At 58.2% G+C, this 13,569-nt stretch overlaps 1 protein-coding gene across 8 annotated transcripts in view; it reads left to right on the top strand.

Moving 5' to 3' along the window:
- Window positions 1-13,569, top strand: part of SCUBE3 (signal peptide, CUB domain and EGF like domain containing 3) — a 34,543-nt gene that overhangs the window by 1,516 nt on the left and 19,458 nt on the right. For all 8 annotated transcript variants that reach the window (XM_040535778.1, XM_040535777.1, XM_040535781.1 and 5 more), the window contains exons 2-4: window positions 7,457-7,579; window positions 8,660-8,785; window positions 12,025-12,159. In XM_040535778.1, the coding sequence (XP_040391712.1) occupies window positions 7,457-7,579; window positions 8,660-8,785; window positions 12,025-12,159 (384 nt within the window). The remainder of the gene's footprint in view (window positions 1-7,456; window positions 7,580-8,659; window positions 8,786-12,024; window positions 12,160-13,569) is intronic.

Below are 13,569 nucleotides of genomic sequence, written 5' to 3'. Positions count from 1 at the left end.
TCCTGCGCTTAGCCAGAGTTTCTCCCTCCCAGCCATACACACGTAGCTTTATGTACGGGCTATCTATACCTTAGGTTTTTCTATAGCACCTCTATATTTAGCTCGGATTTTTCTCCAGGCACACGCACAGGAGTGCGCACGCACGCAAGCACACACAGCCCTATGTGCATGATCTTGTTGGCTGTATCAAAGGTTGTTTTTTTTTTTTTTTCCTAATTCACCACTATCTATACAATCTGTTGTTTGTTGGGTCTATTTTATTTTTTCCATGGCGTTTAACTGTATGCAAGATTTATCCAAACCAGCTTTGGCTCTTGCCATTGTAGTAGCTGCATGTTTATGCAGACAGTGAGATTAAATAGTGTGTGAATGAAATATAGGAGAGCGGGATATAATTAAAGATCTGGTGCAGGCATTAGTAATAGCCACGTACCGGCACCCTGAGCCCTGTCACTGACAAAGTTAGAAGGAATTTCAAGGCTATTGTCTTATCTGGCTCAAAGTGTTTAAAACAATAGACGACTTTTCAGGAGGGCAGTCTGGACAAGCACGGGGGAGATTTTCCAGGGCAAAGGTTTGGTGAGAAGGCGTCCGGCTTCATGTAAAGCTTTACGATTTAGGCTTAGAAAGGAATGCTTAGGTTTTTATCCCCCCTCAAATTATCTTTAGTGTATGCATTGCTTTCATTTCTTATCATAATATTTATTTATTAAGGCCCTTTGGTTTCCAGTTCCATTTAAGCCTGAGCCAGAATTGCATTAAAATAGCAAAGTAAAATTCCATCGTGCAGGGACTTGACAGATCGCTCTGGGGAATGAGCGGGGTGGAGTGGGGGTGGAGAGAGGTGAGCGAAATCCTGGGCTAAGTCGCCCGCTTCGCACCCGGGGCGGCGCAGGCTCCTCCTGCTCCCCGGTCCCACCAAAGGCTCCGAGCTGAGCCGGCGGCTCCGGCTGTTGGCAGCGGCTGAGAAATCCTCGAAGCCTCTGCCGGGGCTGGGGGAGGCAGCAGGAGGAGGCTGGGGGTGAGGCTGGTGCCTGCCACGCTGCTGGGGCACGCAGGGTGCCAAGGCAGGGCGCTGCGCTGGGGTGGACCTGGTGGTTTTGGGGCACGGCTGAGTGCAGGGTGGCGGACCCTGGGGATGCCAGATAAAAATTTGCTTTGCCCAGGAACTCAATATCACCTGGTTTTCTCCATGAACTAGCAATGTTGAGCTCTTTGAAGCAAGCTATATGCGTGGGTTAGGTGTTTCTGAGGAGCAATGGGCAATCCCCCTGCTACCTCGGGGTGATGCCCACGGAGAAGGTACGTCACCCCACTGCTCCGCCAGAGCCTTTGCCCTTTTGGGGTGCCTTTACCAGGTGATTGTCACGGGCTGGAGACAGCTCATCCCCCTCAGGACAGGTTTGTATTGCTGTGATAATATCGGAGTGTGAGCAGGGCTTGCTGGCTCCTTCATACCGCTGCGTTACCCCGCAAAGCTCGGTCTGTAGGGCAGGAAGGGTTTGGCACAGCCATCGGGCCTGGATGGCATCTGCTGGAGGACCTGGATGTCTGCTGGCTTTATCGGGTCAGTTTAGGGCTCGGAAAGCTTGCAAGGGGGGGAACTGATGATGGCATAAACCCAAATAACGCAGGGCAGGCTCCTAGCAGCCCGAGCACTGCAGGCACTCGGACGCTGAGAAGTTTTCCCTGCTGCTGCTGTGCCCTCAGCTCCCCGCTTTTTGGCAGGGTGACACATCCCAGCCCTTCCTCCGTCAGCCCGTCCCACCTCCCGCAGGCAGAAGAGCAAGTCCTGGTCCCCCTGCTCCTCCGGCAGCATCCCCCATACGTGAAGCCACATCTCAACATTTGCCACCTTGTCCAACCCTTCCCTGCTCACAGCAGCCCCTTCGCTGCCAGCCCGCGCGCCCTGTACGAGGGGCTCGCTTCGCTTTTGTGGGGATGCACCTGCAGAGCCTACACCGCCAGGGCCTTTTTTTTTTTTTTCCTCTTTTTTTTTTTTTTTTTTCTCCTTAAGGAGTATAAAATTTTCCAATTGCAGCGTGGAGATGCCGTTTTATTCCCCTCCCATCTCCGCCGAACCTCCTCCCCCTTGGCCTCCGCTTTCCTCCCTCTCCTGCATTCACAGTGTGCGACTGTTGTGCCTGTCCCCTCCGCCCCTCTGAAATATGAAATGTAAAACTGTAAACATTTCAACATGCAGCAGTTCAAAGGAGATCTTTGACTGAGGGCGTCTAACATGCCTGTACTTAGATTAAAAAGGGGAGGGGGGTGGGAAGGAGGGAAGAAGAGTTTTTTTGTAACTGCCAACGGGAGTATAAATATTCAGACACCTCGAGTCTTCCAGTGCGGAGATGTATTGCTGTCTCCAAGCAGCTCGGGATCTTTAGTTTTTATTTTTTTTTTCTTTTAGTTTTATATAGATTTTTCCTTTGCAGACAGTTGCACCGGAGTAATCCATTTAGGAAAAAAAAAAAAAGTATGCATGAATAACCTTAACCTTCACTTTCAAAATTATAAGTCCCCCGAGAGGCGTTAGGAGAAGCCCGGGATGGCAAATAAAGTTTGCTCTGTCTCGCGCTGTCGAAGGACGCCCGGCCGCGTTTCGGTGAGGCCATCTCCAGCCGGAGATGTTGTACTTGTTGCTCCCCAAACAGAAAACAAACAAACACATTTTTTTGAAGGCGAGGCTTGCTCAGCCCGAAAAGCCAAAGGGGCAGCAGCAGCAGCAGCAGCAACAGGAGCAATCCCCCGAGGAGCGTGAAAGCCACCTCAGTGGGTACAAAGCCCTCGGGCTGCAGGTGGATGGCGGTGGGATGGGGAGAGCTTTCCTACCCCCTTGCTGCTGCCCATATTTGTGTTTTTTCCTCTTTTTTTCATGCTCCACCAGCATCGCCGCCCCATAACGAGCTGCACCCCGCGGTTACATCTCCCCTTCCCCAAACACTTCACCAGGAGCCGGGTTCCCGTCCCATTGACGAGCCAGCGCCGAGCACCTGAGTCAGGATTTCTGGTTCAGATGATGCATTTTTGGCCAGTTTGCCCAAACCGCCACGCGGGGTGTCTGCCCGCCCCGTCCCGCGGGACCGCGGCCGCTCGTGGTCTGGTGGAGCCGCTCAGCGCCCGCTCCGCCGCACGCGGCCGAACAAATGATTAATAAAGTGCACCACAGTGTCTGAGGTGGTTATTAATACCCCGGTAAAAAGAGCTACTGAAGTTATAAAGCTTTAATTTGGCCTTAAGGCCGAGTGGAAACTCCGCGCCCCTGCCAACAGCTACACACACACGGCCCTATACAGGCAGGCTGTTAATACGTGTGCCTATATAAAAACAAAGAATAAAACTAATTTTAAAAGAAAAAGCTGAAGCCGAAGGGAGAAAAAGGGTTTTGTTTGTTTAGGGGTTTTCAGGGCGTTCTTGCCACCTTAGCTCAGCTTCCTCCTCCAATTTACCTCGCCTTTCAGCCTACGGATAAAAGCATCTTTTATTATTATTATTTTTAATAACGAAACGAGGGAAGAGCCTCAACCCAGGCTCGTAAAGCACCCCAGCCGTGGCTGCGTCCCCCGGACACACGGACACCGCCGCGGGGCAGGGTTGGGGCACGGGACCCCGGGGGCACCCATCCCCGCCGCCGCCTCCCCGCGCGTCCCCGCTGCGAGCCCTTGGGTCCCCCGTGGGCGCCGTCCCCTCGGCGCGCTCGAAATGGCAGTGGCGTTGCAACCGTCTGCCTCGGCCGCCTTTGAAATGGAGAATAAAGCTGCAGCTGGAGCGGAACGGGGCCCAACGGCGAGCGCTGGAAAATCCCACCCACAACGGAATAAAAAACATCGAGCCGGGCGCTGCCGCCTCCTCCCCGGGCAGCGCCCCAGCCCCGCGCTGCGAACCCCCCCGGGGACCTCGGGGCGAGCGCGCGCCATGCGCCCTCGTTAGCGTTAATTAGCCCCCAGATTGTGGCCAGGTCTGGAGCTGGGTGCCTTTGGGTGCAGGAGAGACCTCGCGTCCCCCCGACGGGACTCTGCGTCTTCGTCAAACTTCAATCCTTCGCTCTGTGCAAACCCCCCACCCCCAGATTTGGGGGATTTGGGGCACGGCGCACCCGTCAGCTTGGTTCCATTTTGGGTTGAAAAAGGGCAGTTTGATTATTCGTGCTGGAAAAGGGGAGAGAGGCCACAGTGGGGGGGGGGGGGGGTCTGCAGGGGCTGACCCCAAACCCCAGCCTGGGTTTGGGACCCTGGGTTTGGGACCAGCGCGGGTTTTGCAGGGGTGAGCAGGGACGGCAGCACCCTCAGGTTGCTTTTTCTCGAATCTCCTGTTTAGTTGCCTTGTAAATCGTGGCCCTCGCACCTCCGTGGCCGCTGGAAGCACCTGCAGGGCTGCCGCGGGTGCTTTCGGAGGAAGAAACATCTCCAGCAGGAAAACGGGGCTGTCCCGACAGCCGAGCCATGGGAAAACGCTCCGTGCATTGACAAAAATTCAAAAATTTGTTGGATTTTATTTCAGAAGGCACTTTTCTTTTTTTTTTCTTCTTCTTCACTGCATCATTTCTTAAAGATGCTTTTTCTAAGGAGCCAAAATTTTGGTGTTCTGAAGTTAGGATTCTTGCCAACACGGGGATGGCTCCTCGGGTGGCTGGGAGGGTATTTATTCACGCTTCCCACACACACACACTTTTTTATCCTTTTTTTCCCGTTCTCTAATCCCGTAACCTTTCAGAATGTCTCCAGCTTTGGAAAAATTACAGAGTGGCAAATTTATAATGTTTTCTTTTGTACTTTTGCTGCTGTGTAATCTTTCCAAAGTTAGAGAAGTTTTGAAGTTACAGAATGGAAAAAAAAAAAAAAAAGAAAAAAAAAAATCCGTACATGTGTGAGAAGGAAAGCCACGCATTGTTTTCAGTGTCGCGCAGGCATTGTTCATTGTGTTGACTTTGAGGGCACAGAAAGAAAAGAAATATTAAAAAATAATACTAAAAAAAAAGTGAGTTTTCTGGCAGAAGGCTGGGAAAATTTCAACTACATGGCGTGCGACGGATGCTGCGTGTTTCGGGGGTTTTCAGAGGATGGGGACGGGGGGGTTCTGCCCGCCTGGTGCTGAGCAGGGTGGAAGCACGACCTCGGCGCAGACGGGAGATGTGAAATGAGCTGCACACAGATCTGAGCCACACAAGCTCAGAAAACTGACGGGTCGGATTTGATTTGATCCCATCCAGGTGGTGCCTGGACGGGATTTCCCTGCTCTAGCAGGTAAAGGAACATTTTGCCTTGGGCTTGAGGTGTGCGTGACAGCCACCAAACGCCCTGTGCCGGCTCAGACCACGCGGGTGCTGAGTCCCAAGGGCACCTTTGGGTGCAGGGAGCTGCAAAACCCCAACCCCTGCCCTGGTGGGCTCCCTCGGCACGTGGACCTGGGTGTTCACAGGTGCGAGTGGCCACGGGGCTGTGGGCTCCGGGCACAGAGCTGCGATTTATGAATTTGGGGTCGATTCACTGTTGGCTTTTGGCTCCATTGGGCCCATCGCGGTGTGCCAAGCAGCGAGCTCTGGACATCCCAAATGCATCCCTCTGCTCTGGCATCCTGCAGGCACTGGGGGTCCCGGGGTGGGCACCCAGAGGCTTTTGGGGTGCCGGATCGGGCACCCAGCAACGTGCCACCGCCGTCCCTCGACGTGGCAGGGAGGTGGCCGGCGGTGACGGCCGGGCTGGGCGCCGGGAGCTGTGACTCAGGGAGCAGTGAACTTTACAATCCCACGAGCTCGTGCGGGTTTTTCCCCTCGCTGGTTGTTTGCACACGCGTTTAGTGTCGCGGGACGGTGCCTCCGCAAGGTGAGGCAGGGACACGGCGGGGCGCACGTGCGCCGGGGCAGGTTTCCCAGCAAAACGCCAGGTTCGGCTGGGGAGGCAGCGAGCTGGGAGAGCTCAGCTCCCCAGAGCTGCAACCCCAACAGGATGGCGAGGCTCCCCGCGAGGATGTCGTTGGGTGCAGCGCGCCCACGGGGTCTTGGCCCCATGGTGGCACCGGGGCCGGTCCCAGGGGTGTCGGAGCGGGGTGCCCGTCCCCACACCACCCTGCAGCTCCTCCACCGCCTCCACCGCGGTGGGTCAGCCTCCAGCCCGTGATTAATGGCCCGAGGGAGGCTGCGGTGGCCGCGGGCCATGGCTAATGTCAAATAACAAATATGAATGCGTGCTGTAAATATTTATACAATGCACAGGCACGTGCCGCCTCCCTGGTGCAAACGCAAACCTCTCCTCCCCCAGGGCGGGTGACTCACATCTCCCGGCAAAAAAACGCCGCCACGGTGGCCAGAAAGCACTCAGGCCATCGCTCCCGCGGCCGTGGCCTCCATCCTGGCATGCTTTCAGGGCTGCTCGCCCTCCCCTGGCTTGCAAGGATGCGTCTTGTCTTCGGGGACCTCCCGGAGCGCGTCTGCTCTTTGGGTGCTGGAAAAACGGCTTTTTAAAGGCAGCTGGGAGCTTCCCGGCCTCAGGCTCCTGTTTTGGGGGGTCCTAGGCTCTCCCAGGGGAGATGGCCGGGGGCAGAGCCACGCGTGGTGCCCTGGGAGCACTGCCCGTGCTGAGGGGCTGCTCGTGATGCTCAGCCCCCGCTGGGGACACCCAGCTGCCTTCCGTCACCAACAGCCCCGGAGCCCCCGCTGCTGGCTAAGCAGCCAAGCCAGAAAGCAGCCAGGTGAGCAGCCTCTTGCTGCTAAACCTCCACCCCACACAGCTGAGGCTTGTTCAGGTCCTAAATGCCATTAAAACCTCCCCTCCCTGTAATTTGTGCTGTGCACAGCCTTTGGGTATCACTATTTGGGGCCTCTGCCTGCAGCACGGTGCTCTGGATGTGCTGTCCTGCGTGTCTCGGTGTCGTGAGGTGCTGTACCCCAGGTATTTGGGTAGGGGGGTGCCCAGGGAGGCAGCAGGGTGTCGGTGAAGCAGGGGTTTTGGCCGTGCCCCTGAGTAAGTCACGTTTTTTCCGAGTTATCCCTCCTTGCTTCCCACTCCCAGGTTTATTTAGTGCGGTTCCCGTTAATTTGCACACATTCCTCCACGCCTAAGAATAGAAAGCGATGACGATTATTTGGGTGGCTGGTCGGCTCAGGAAACTGCTAATTGGAGACAGAGACTTTCACCTCTGGCTGGGCTGGCTCCAGCCTGGACTTTGGGCGTCTGCATCTTGTTCCCTGTTAGGTGCGGCCGGTGGCTCTTGGGGCAGCTTGAATGAGAGTGGGGGGGCACGGGCGATGCTGTTTTGGAGCTCCCTGTCTGCAGCGAGCCCCTCACCAGTTGCATCGGGGCTGGATGCAGCCGTAGGGAGCAAAGGAGAAAAATTCCTCCCTTGGTCCTTCCTAATCTACATCCTGATGCCTGATAACCTGGGTGGCTGCCACGGGCCCTCGTGCTCCTTGTTCCCCTGCCCGTGGCTCTGCCCGTCGCCTCCTCTCCCTTCGCAGATGTGGACGAGTGCGTGGAGGGCACCGACAGCTGCCACATCGACGCCATCTGCCAGAACACCCCGAAATCCTACAAGTGCATCTGCAAGTCCGGCTACACCGGCGATGGGAAGCACTGCAAAGGTGGGGGCGCGATGCCACTGGAGCCCCTCCAGTGAGCCCCAAGCCATCGGGGAGGGATGCTCTTACACCCCAGCCTGGTGCAAACCTCTTATTCCCCTATTCTGCCCCAAACAAGCCTGGTTTCTTGACACTGTATGGGGACAGCGCAGTGACTGACCATAGCTGTCACTGCACTTCTGCCCCTGCTCTGCAACCAGCCCCATCTGCAGGGCTGGGGCTGCTCCAGCCCCGGGAGGGTCACCTGGGGGCCCTTTGTAGGAAATCTGGGCTTTTTCCTTGCAGGGTTTGCAACCCAAAGGGTGCAGAACTGGGTTAGTAGCGCGGGAAGTTTAAGGATGTGTCTATCTGTGTGCAGCTGAGCTGGGCATGTAAGGAAAGCTGGCTCCTCCACTGGATGAGTGCAAACAGCAAGGGGATTAAAGCAAGATCCCAGCGCAGATAGGCACGCAGACAGGCTGCCCGCAGCACCGCCTTTGGGAAATCCCGGCTGATCCCAGGCCTGCGAGGGAGCTGCTCCCCAGGGGGACAGGCGGTGGGGCCCTGCCCTGTGCTGAGGCTTTCAAGGCCTTGTGCGGAACAGGCGACGTCTTCCCCTCGCCGCGCATCGCCCCGCGGGCGCAGAGCAAAGGGGCAGCCCTCAGTTTTCCAGCCCCGCGAGAGGTGCAGCAAGGGGAAGGGCCCAGAACTGCACATTTCACAGGGGTAAAAAGGAGTCTCCGCTCCTGCGTGGGGCTCAGAGCCAGGAGTGGGGATGCGCTGGGGGCTGCTGTGGCCCAAAGCTGGGCTCCCCGGGGCACCTCAGCACCCACTGACACAGACAGAGAGGTGAAAGGGCTGCTGGCCGGTGTGCTGCAGGTCCAAAATTGAGGCAGGAGAGGGGAGGAGGTGAGATTTGTCATAGCAGAGTAGGTGCAGGAGCCCTGTGGTGGACGGATGCTGCAGGCACAGATGGAGCCAGGGACGCAGCAGACGCCCCAGGGCAAAATGTCTGCTGGGGTGGTGATCGTGATGGGGCTGGGGAGAAAAAACAGCGCCGTGAGCTGCCCTCACCCCCTGCCCCCCTCTCTCTCCTCTCTGCAGACGTCGATGAGTGCGAGCGGGAGGACAACGCGGGCTGCGTCCACGAGTGCGTCAACATCCCCGGGAACTACCGCTGCACTTGCTACGACGGCTTCCGCCTGGCGCACGACGGCCACAACTGCCTAGGTGAGGGTCGGGGAGAGCACACACGGCCATCACGGCTCGGGGCCAGCTCACTGGCTTTTTTTTGCTAGAGGATTTATTGTACCGAGACTTTGCTGCTGGTTAAATTGACCTCAGCGTTTTTGCTTTTGGTGGGAAGCTGGGGCAATGCCAGCCTACAAACCACCACGGTGTGGCTCAGGGCGCAGCAGGTTTTAGAGGGTGCAAGCACCAAGAGCTCCTAGCAGATGCTTTTTGTGGACAAAGCAGGGCACAAGACTTGTTTTCTCCCCCTTTCCTTGCGGGGACACAGGAGCCCTGTGCACGCTGCCTGGCTCTGTGCTGCAAACCCAGTCCTTGCCCGCCGCGTGGTGACGCCTGCCCCGAGCGCACCGCGTCGCCTCGTGCCCGACGAGCAGCAGCCGAGGGTTTTCTGCCTTCCCCCAAAGCTGACACATAGCTGCTGAAAGGCGGGCGCCCCTTGCCTGCCAGCCCACGTGCTGAAAGCTGATAATCTCCCAGTTACACGTTTTAGATGTGTTATTTGGGAGAGCTGCTGACAGGGGAGGCGGCTGACCCCAGGCGCAGATGTGTCCCGTGCCACGACAGCTCTGCGGGGACAGGGACAGGATCGGTCCCCGTTGCAGGGTGGTGATGCTGCGAGAGGATGCCCCGTGCTGGGCCAAAGCCTTGCTGGATGGGAACTATCCATCTGCTGGGGCAAAGTGGGCTTGGAGGAGGCTCCTCACCGCTGCTGGATGCGGGGATGAGGGGTGGGAGCCCCATCCTGCAGTGCTGCCAAAGGCAGGACCAGCCCGCGGGGCTCACCCGGGCACAGCCGCCCGCTGGGCTCGTGCTTGAAGTCAGCCCCGCACCTGCCAAAATAGATGAGTTCATAGCAAATACGGTGGGGATGTGAACCAGGGAAGGGACCGGGTAAATAATCCCGGGGCCAAGACAAACCCGGCATCTGCCTCCGGAGAGGCCGCGCATCCTTCCCACCGCCCCAAACTCCATCCGGCCGCGGCCGAGCCCGCGGCACAGCCCCGGGGCGGCCGCGCTGCCCGCGCCCCGGCACCGCTTCCTCCCGCAGCACCCTCGGGGGCCCGGAGCCACCCGCCTCCCCTCCGGCATCCGCAGCGTGAGCGGCGGCTCTGTGCTATTTTCTAATTAGCGTCTGCGCTGGGGTCATTAATGAGCTCATCACTTGGAGGGAGGAAGAGGGGGGGGGAGTAGGGGAAGGGATTATGGCCACATACGCTTTGCATTAGCTGCCATCACCGGGAACTTTGCAGCCTCCTCGGTGAAGAGGGAGATTTACACAGCTGGAAGGAGGCGCAGGCGGGCGGCCCTGCCTTCCCCTCTCCGGGGAGGATGAGACCAAGGAGAAGAAAGGGAAGCCGGGCTCGGCGAGCCGCAGACGTCATGTGTTTACAGAGCGGGGCGGGAGGGGAGCCGCTGGGCTCGGCGGCCCCCCGGGGCGAGGGGGGGACACGGGGGCAGCCCCAGCTCCCTGCTTCAGCCCTTCCACGGTTCCTCCCAGCGAGGTTTAAGGGTGGCACAAATCTATCCCTCGGAGCCCACTTTACAGATGAGGATGTCGCTGCCCTGTTTTTTTCCAGGGGTCTGTCGGGGTTTGCTCTTTACTTGCTCTGGGTGGGAAGCAGGGATAAGCCCCAGGGGTTTTTTCTCACCTTCCCTTCCCACCTCCCCACCATGGCCGTGCGTTTCCCAGCCTCTGAACGCCCCCGTTGAGCCAGAAGACAGAAGCAAAGCAAGGTGAGAGTCCTGCCCAGCTTCGCTCGCCCCGGGAGCAGCAGCCGAGCAGGATGCCGGAGCCCTGGCTCTCTGCTCCCGTGAGCTGCACGTGAAATAACCTGGAGTCACCGAGTGCTGCCCCAGGACACCAGCCCTGCTGCGGGAGGTGGACAGGTCCCTGCCAAGCACCCGTGGGCGAGCAGGACTGGGGAGCTGGGCTGGGACACGCCGGAGCCATCGAGCATCCCCTCCTCGGGCGACCTTTTGAACTAGGACAGGAATTCAAGCCCTCGTCCTGCCACGGGGCTTCTGGCTTCTGCCCGCCTCGGTTGCGTTTAATAAAATCGGTATTAGGGCGGCAGAGTCTCCTTTCAGCCATTGGTTTTGAACAGCTGCCGCCTCATTTTTGTGCCGAGCTTTAAGGAGAAGTCACCAGACGTTAAGCCCTTGTTATAAGCGGGGGATTTGAGGGGAGTTACTGGCATCTGCAGGACAGAGCTTGGCTGGGACAAGCCTCGGAGGAAGCCGTGAGCCTCCAGCTGTCGAGCAGGGTGTCCCTTTTTGTCTGGCTGCAGCCACCCAGCCTGTGCCACCGCTTGGTGACAGCTCCCAGCCGGGGCTCCGTCCTGCTCTGAGCATCCCCAGGCTGCGGCACCCTTGGGACTCGCACAATACCATGCCCCTGCACTGCCCAGGCATGCATTTATCCATGTTTCTGCCCAAAAGCAAGGGGTTTCGGTGCGTGCCGTGTCAGCCGAGCTGTGCCGTGTAGGGTTTAAGAAGCGGCTGTCCCCGAGCTGCTCTCCCAGCTTTTCCAGCATCCGCCGCTGGCAGAGCTCAGCTTTCGCCCAAGCTTTTGGCTCTGAAATGCTCGAGTTCAGGGGAGGTTTTCTTTGGCACGGGGCCCCTCGGTCCCCATCCCGGGGCCGTCACCCCTCGGGGACGGGAGTGATGCGGGGCTGCGGCACCGCTCCTGCGGCGTTCGGATGGGTGGGCAGAAGTTTTCATCTCCGCCGTCTCCTCCTCGAGCCCGGCTGCTGTAGGGGATTTGAGTCTCCTTAAAAGCAATTATCCCCACTCGGGGCTAAGGTTTCCCTGTTCCCTGTAATGAAGTCCAGGCGCTTCCCTGCCGGCAGCGAGGTCGGAGGGGCTGGCAGTGGGGGCGGCTGCGTTGTGGCCGAGCATCCTGGGCACAGCCTGCCCGGGGATGTAGGGCAAGGAAAACCCCCTCCTCTGCGGTTTGGTGTTCCCATCTGTAAAACGGGGCCACCCCCCACTTTTTTTTTTCTTTTGCCCATCGGCTGGAGAAGCTGTGTGGCCTCCGAGATCCACGCCTCGATGTGCTTTGGCTTCGTCCCCTGCAGCGCTAAAGCGTCCCCCTTTCTTCTAGCTGGGGGATCACGGACGTACAAAGCAGAAACAATTTTTGCTGCACATCAAATCGCCCTCGCTTCCCCCAGACGCTCAGCGAGCCGCGCTCATCCCCTGCTGCCTTCCCTTTGCAGACCTGGACGAGTGCTCCGAGGGCAACGGCGGCTGCCAGCAGACCTGCGTCAACATGATGGGCAGCTACGAGTGCTTCTGCCGGGAGGGCTTCTTCCTCAGCGACAACCAGCACACCTGCATCCAGCGCCCCGAAGGTCAGTGCCTGGCGTCCCCACGGCACCCTCCTTGCCCACCTCTGCGCTCCTGCGCTTCCCCTAAGGAAGGACCCCATGGGGAAACCCTCACTTTATTGCTCGGGTCGGGTCCCGAGGACCGGGGTCGTTGTTTGCTTTGGTGGTGGCCATCTGGTGGTTGCAGGAGACCCCCGAAGTGGTCGGTGGGCTCCTGCCATCGCCCCCGTACGATGCATGGGTTTGGGACCCCCCCGCCCCAGTGCGGGGAGCGTTGCAAATCCAAAAGCAAATTTGGCGTGAGCGTGCTGGGAGAGGACGCTGCAGGGCTCATAAACATCTCCAGAGCGAAACCCTCGCAGGCCCCTTAATGAAGCACAATGACACGAAACGGAGGATGTAAATTTGTACTCAGAGCGTTTTATTAAACAAAAGGTACCCAGAGATCCTCGCGCTGCCCTGCAGGACCCGTCCTTCCCTGCCAGGTCTTGTGCAGCACCGATCCCTTCGTCTCGATATCAGCTCTAAATTGCTGCCGTCTGGAGCAATCTCTTAGCCAAAATATGAGGAAAGTAGACTTTTTTTTTTTTTTTTTTTTTTTTTCATCTCTGCTGATTTTTATCTCTGCTCCTTGGCGAAGCAGCCGGCTGTTTTTTGCTTTCCTCCTTCCCAGCTGCGCTGGTCCCTCAAGCTCCCCAGGGAATCTCGCCCTGGTCGGGACATCTCAGCAGCATCTCCCGTGTCCCCGTCCCCGTGTGCGTCCCCAGGAGGGACGAGCCACTTGTCCCTTCCCTGCCATCACGCAGGGACGCCGTGGGTGGCCCCGGTGGAGGCAGGTGCTGGCTTTCGAGTGGTTTTTCGAGCTGAGCATCTGTAGAGCATTGCTGGCCCGGGGAGGTTTGTGTCAGTTCTGCACCCTGGGGTTGGTTTCATCGCCGCTGCCGGCGTGGTCCCCACGCTCAGGTTCAGGAGAGGTTTCTCAGGAGAAGGGGGAGAGGATTGGAGCTGATCCCTGGGTTGTGAGCCTGGAAAACGCAGAGAACTGGGGACGGCTGTCTATTCATTCTGACTTTTCTCCTGCCTCGGGCACTGCCAAGGCAGAAGCAGTCAGTGTTAGAGAGCTAACCCTCACCGTTACGGCTGCTTCCTTCCTTTTGGGGTCCTTGCCAGCACCGAGTCTCCTTTTCCTTCCCTGTCTTACACTGGCAGGCTTTCTCCTTTCCCTCTGCTCTTCTGCGGTCTCTCCTGCCCCGTTCTCCCTGCTGCTTTCCTCTCTCCCTCCTCGCTGTGAGCAGATGCAGGGGGTTGAAATGCTGCGGGGTTGGGAGCCCCCGGCAGCACCGTGCCCCTCTCCCATACTGCGGGGCCCCAGGGGTTGCCTCCCCATGGCAGGGAGATGCTGGCACAAGCAGACGTGAGCTTTTGGTGAGGCTT

The sequence above is a fragment of the Cygnus olor genome, chromosome 24 (assembly GCF_009769625.2).
Source record: "Cygnus olor isolate bCygOlo1 chromosome 24, bCygOlo1.pri.v2, whole genome shotgun sequence".
Classification (NCBI taxonomy): Eukaryota; Metazoa; Chordata; class Aves; order Anseriformes; family Anatidae; genus Cygnus; species Cygnus olor.
This window is presented reverse-complemented; position numbering and strand designations above follow the sequence as displayed.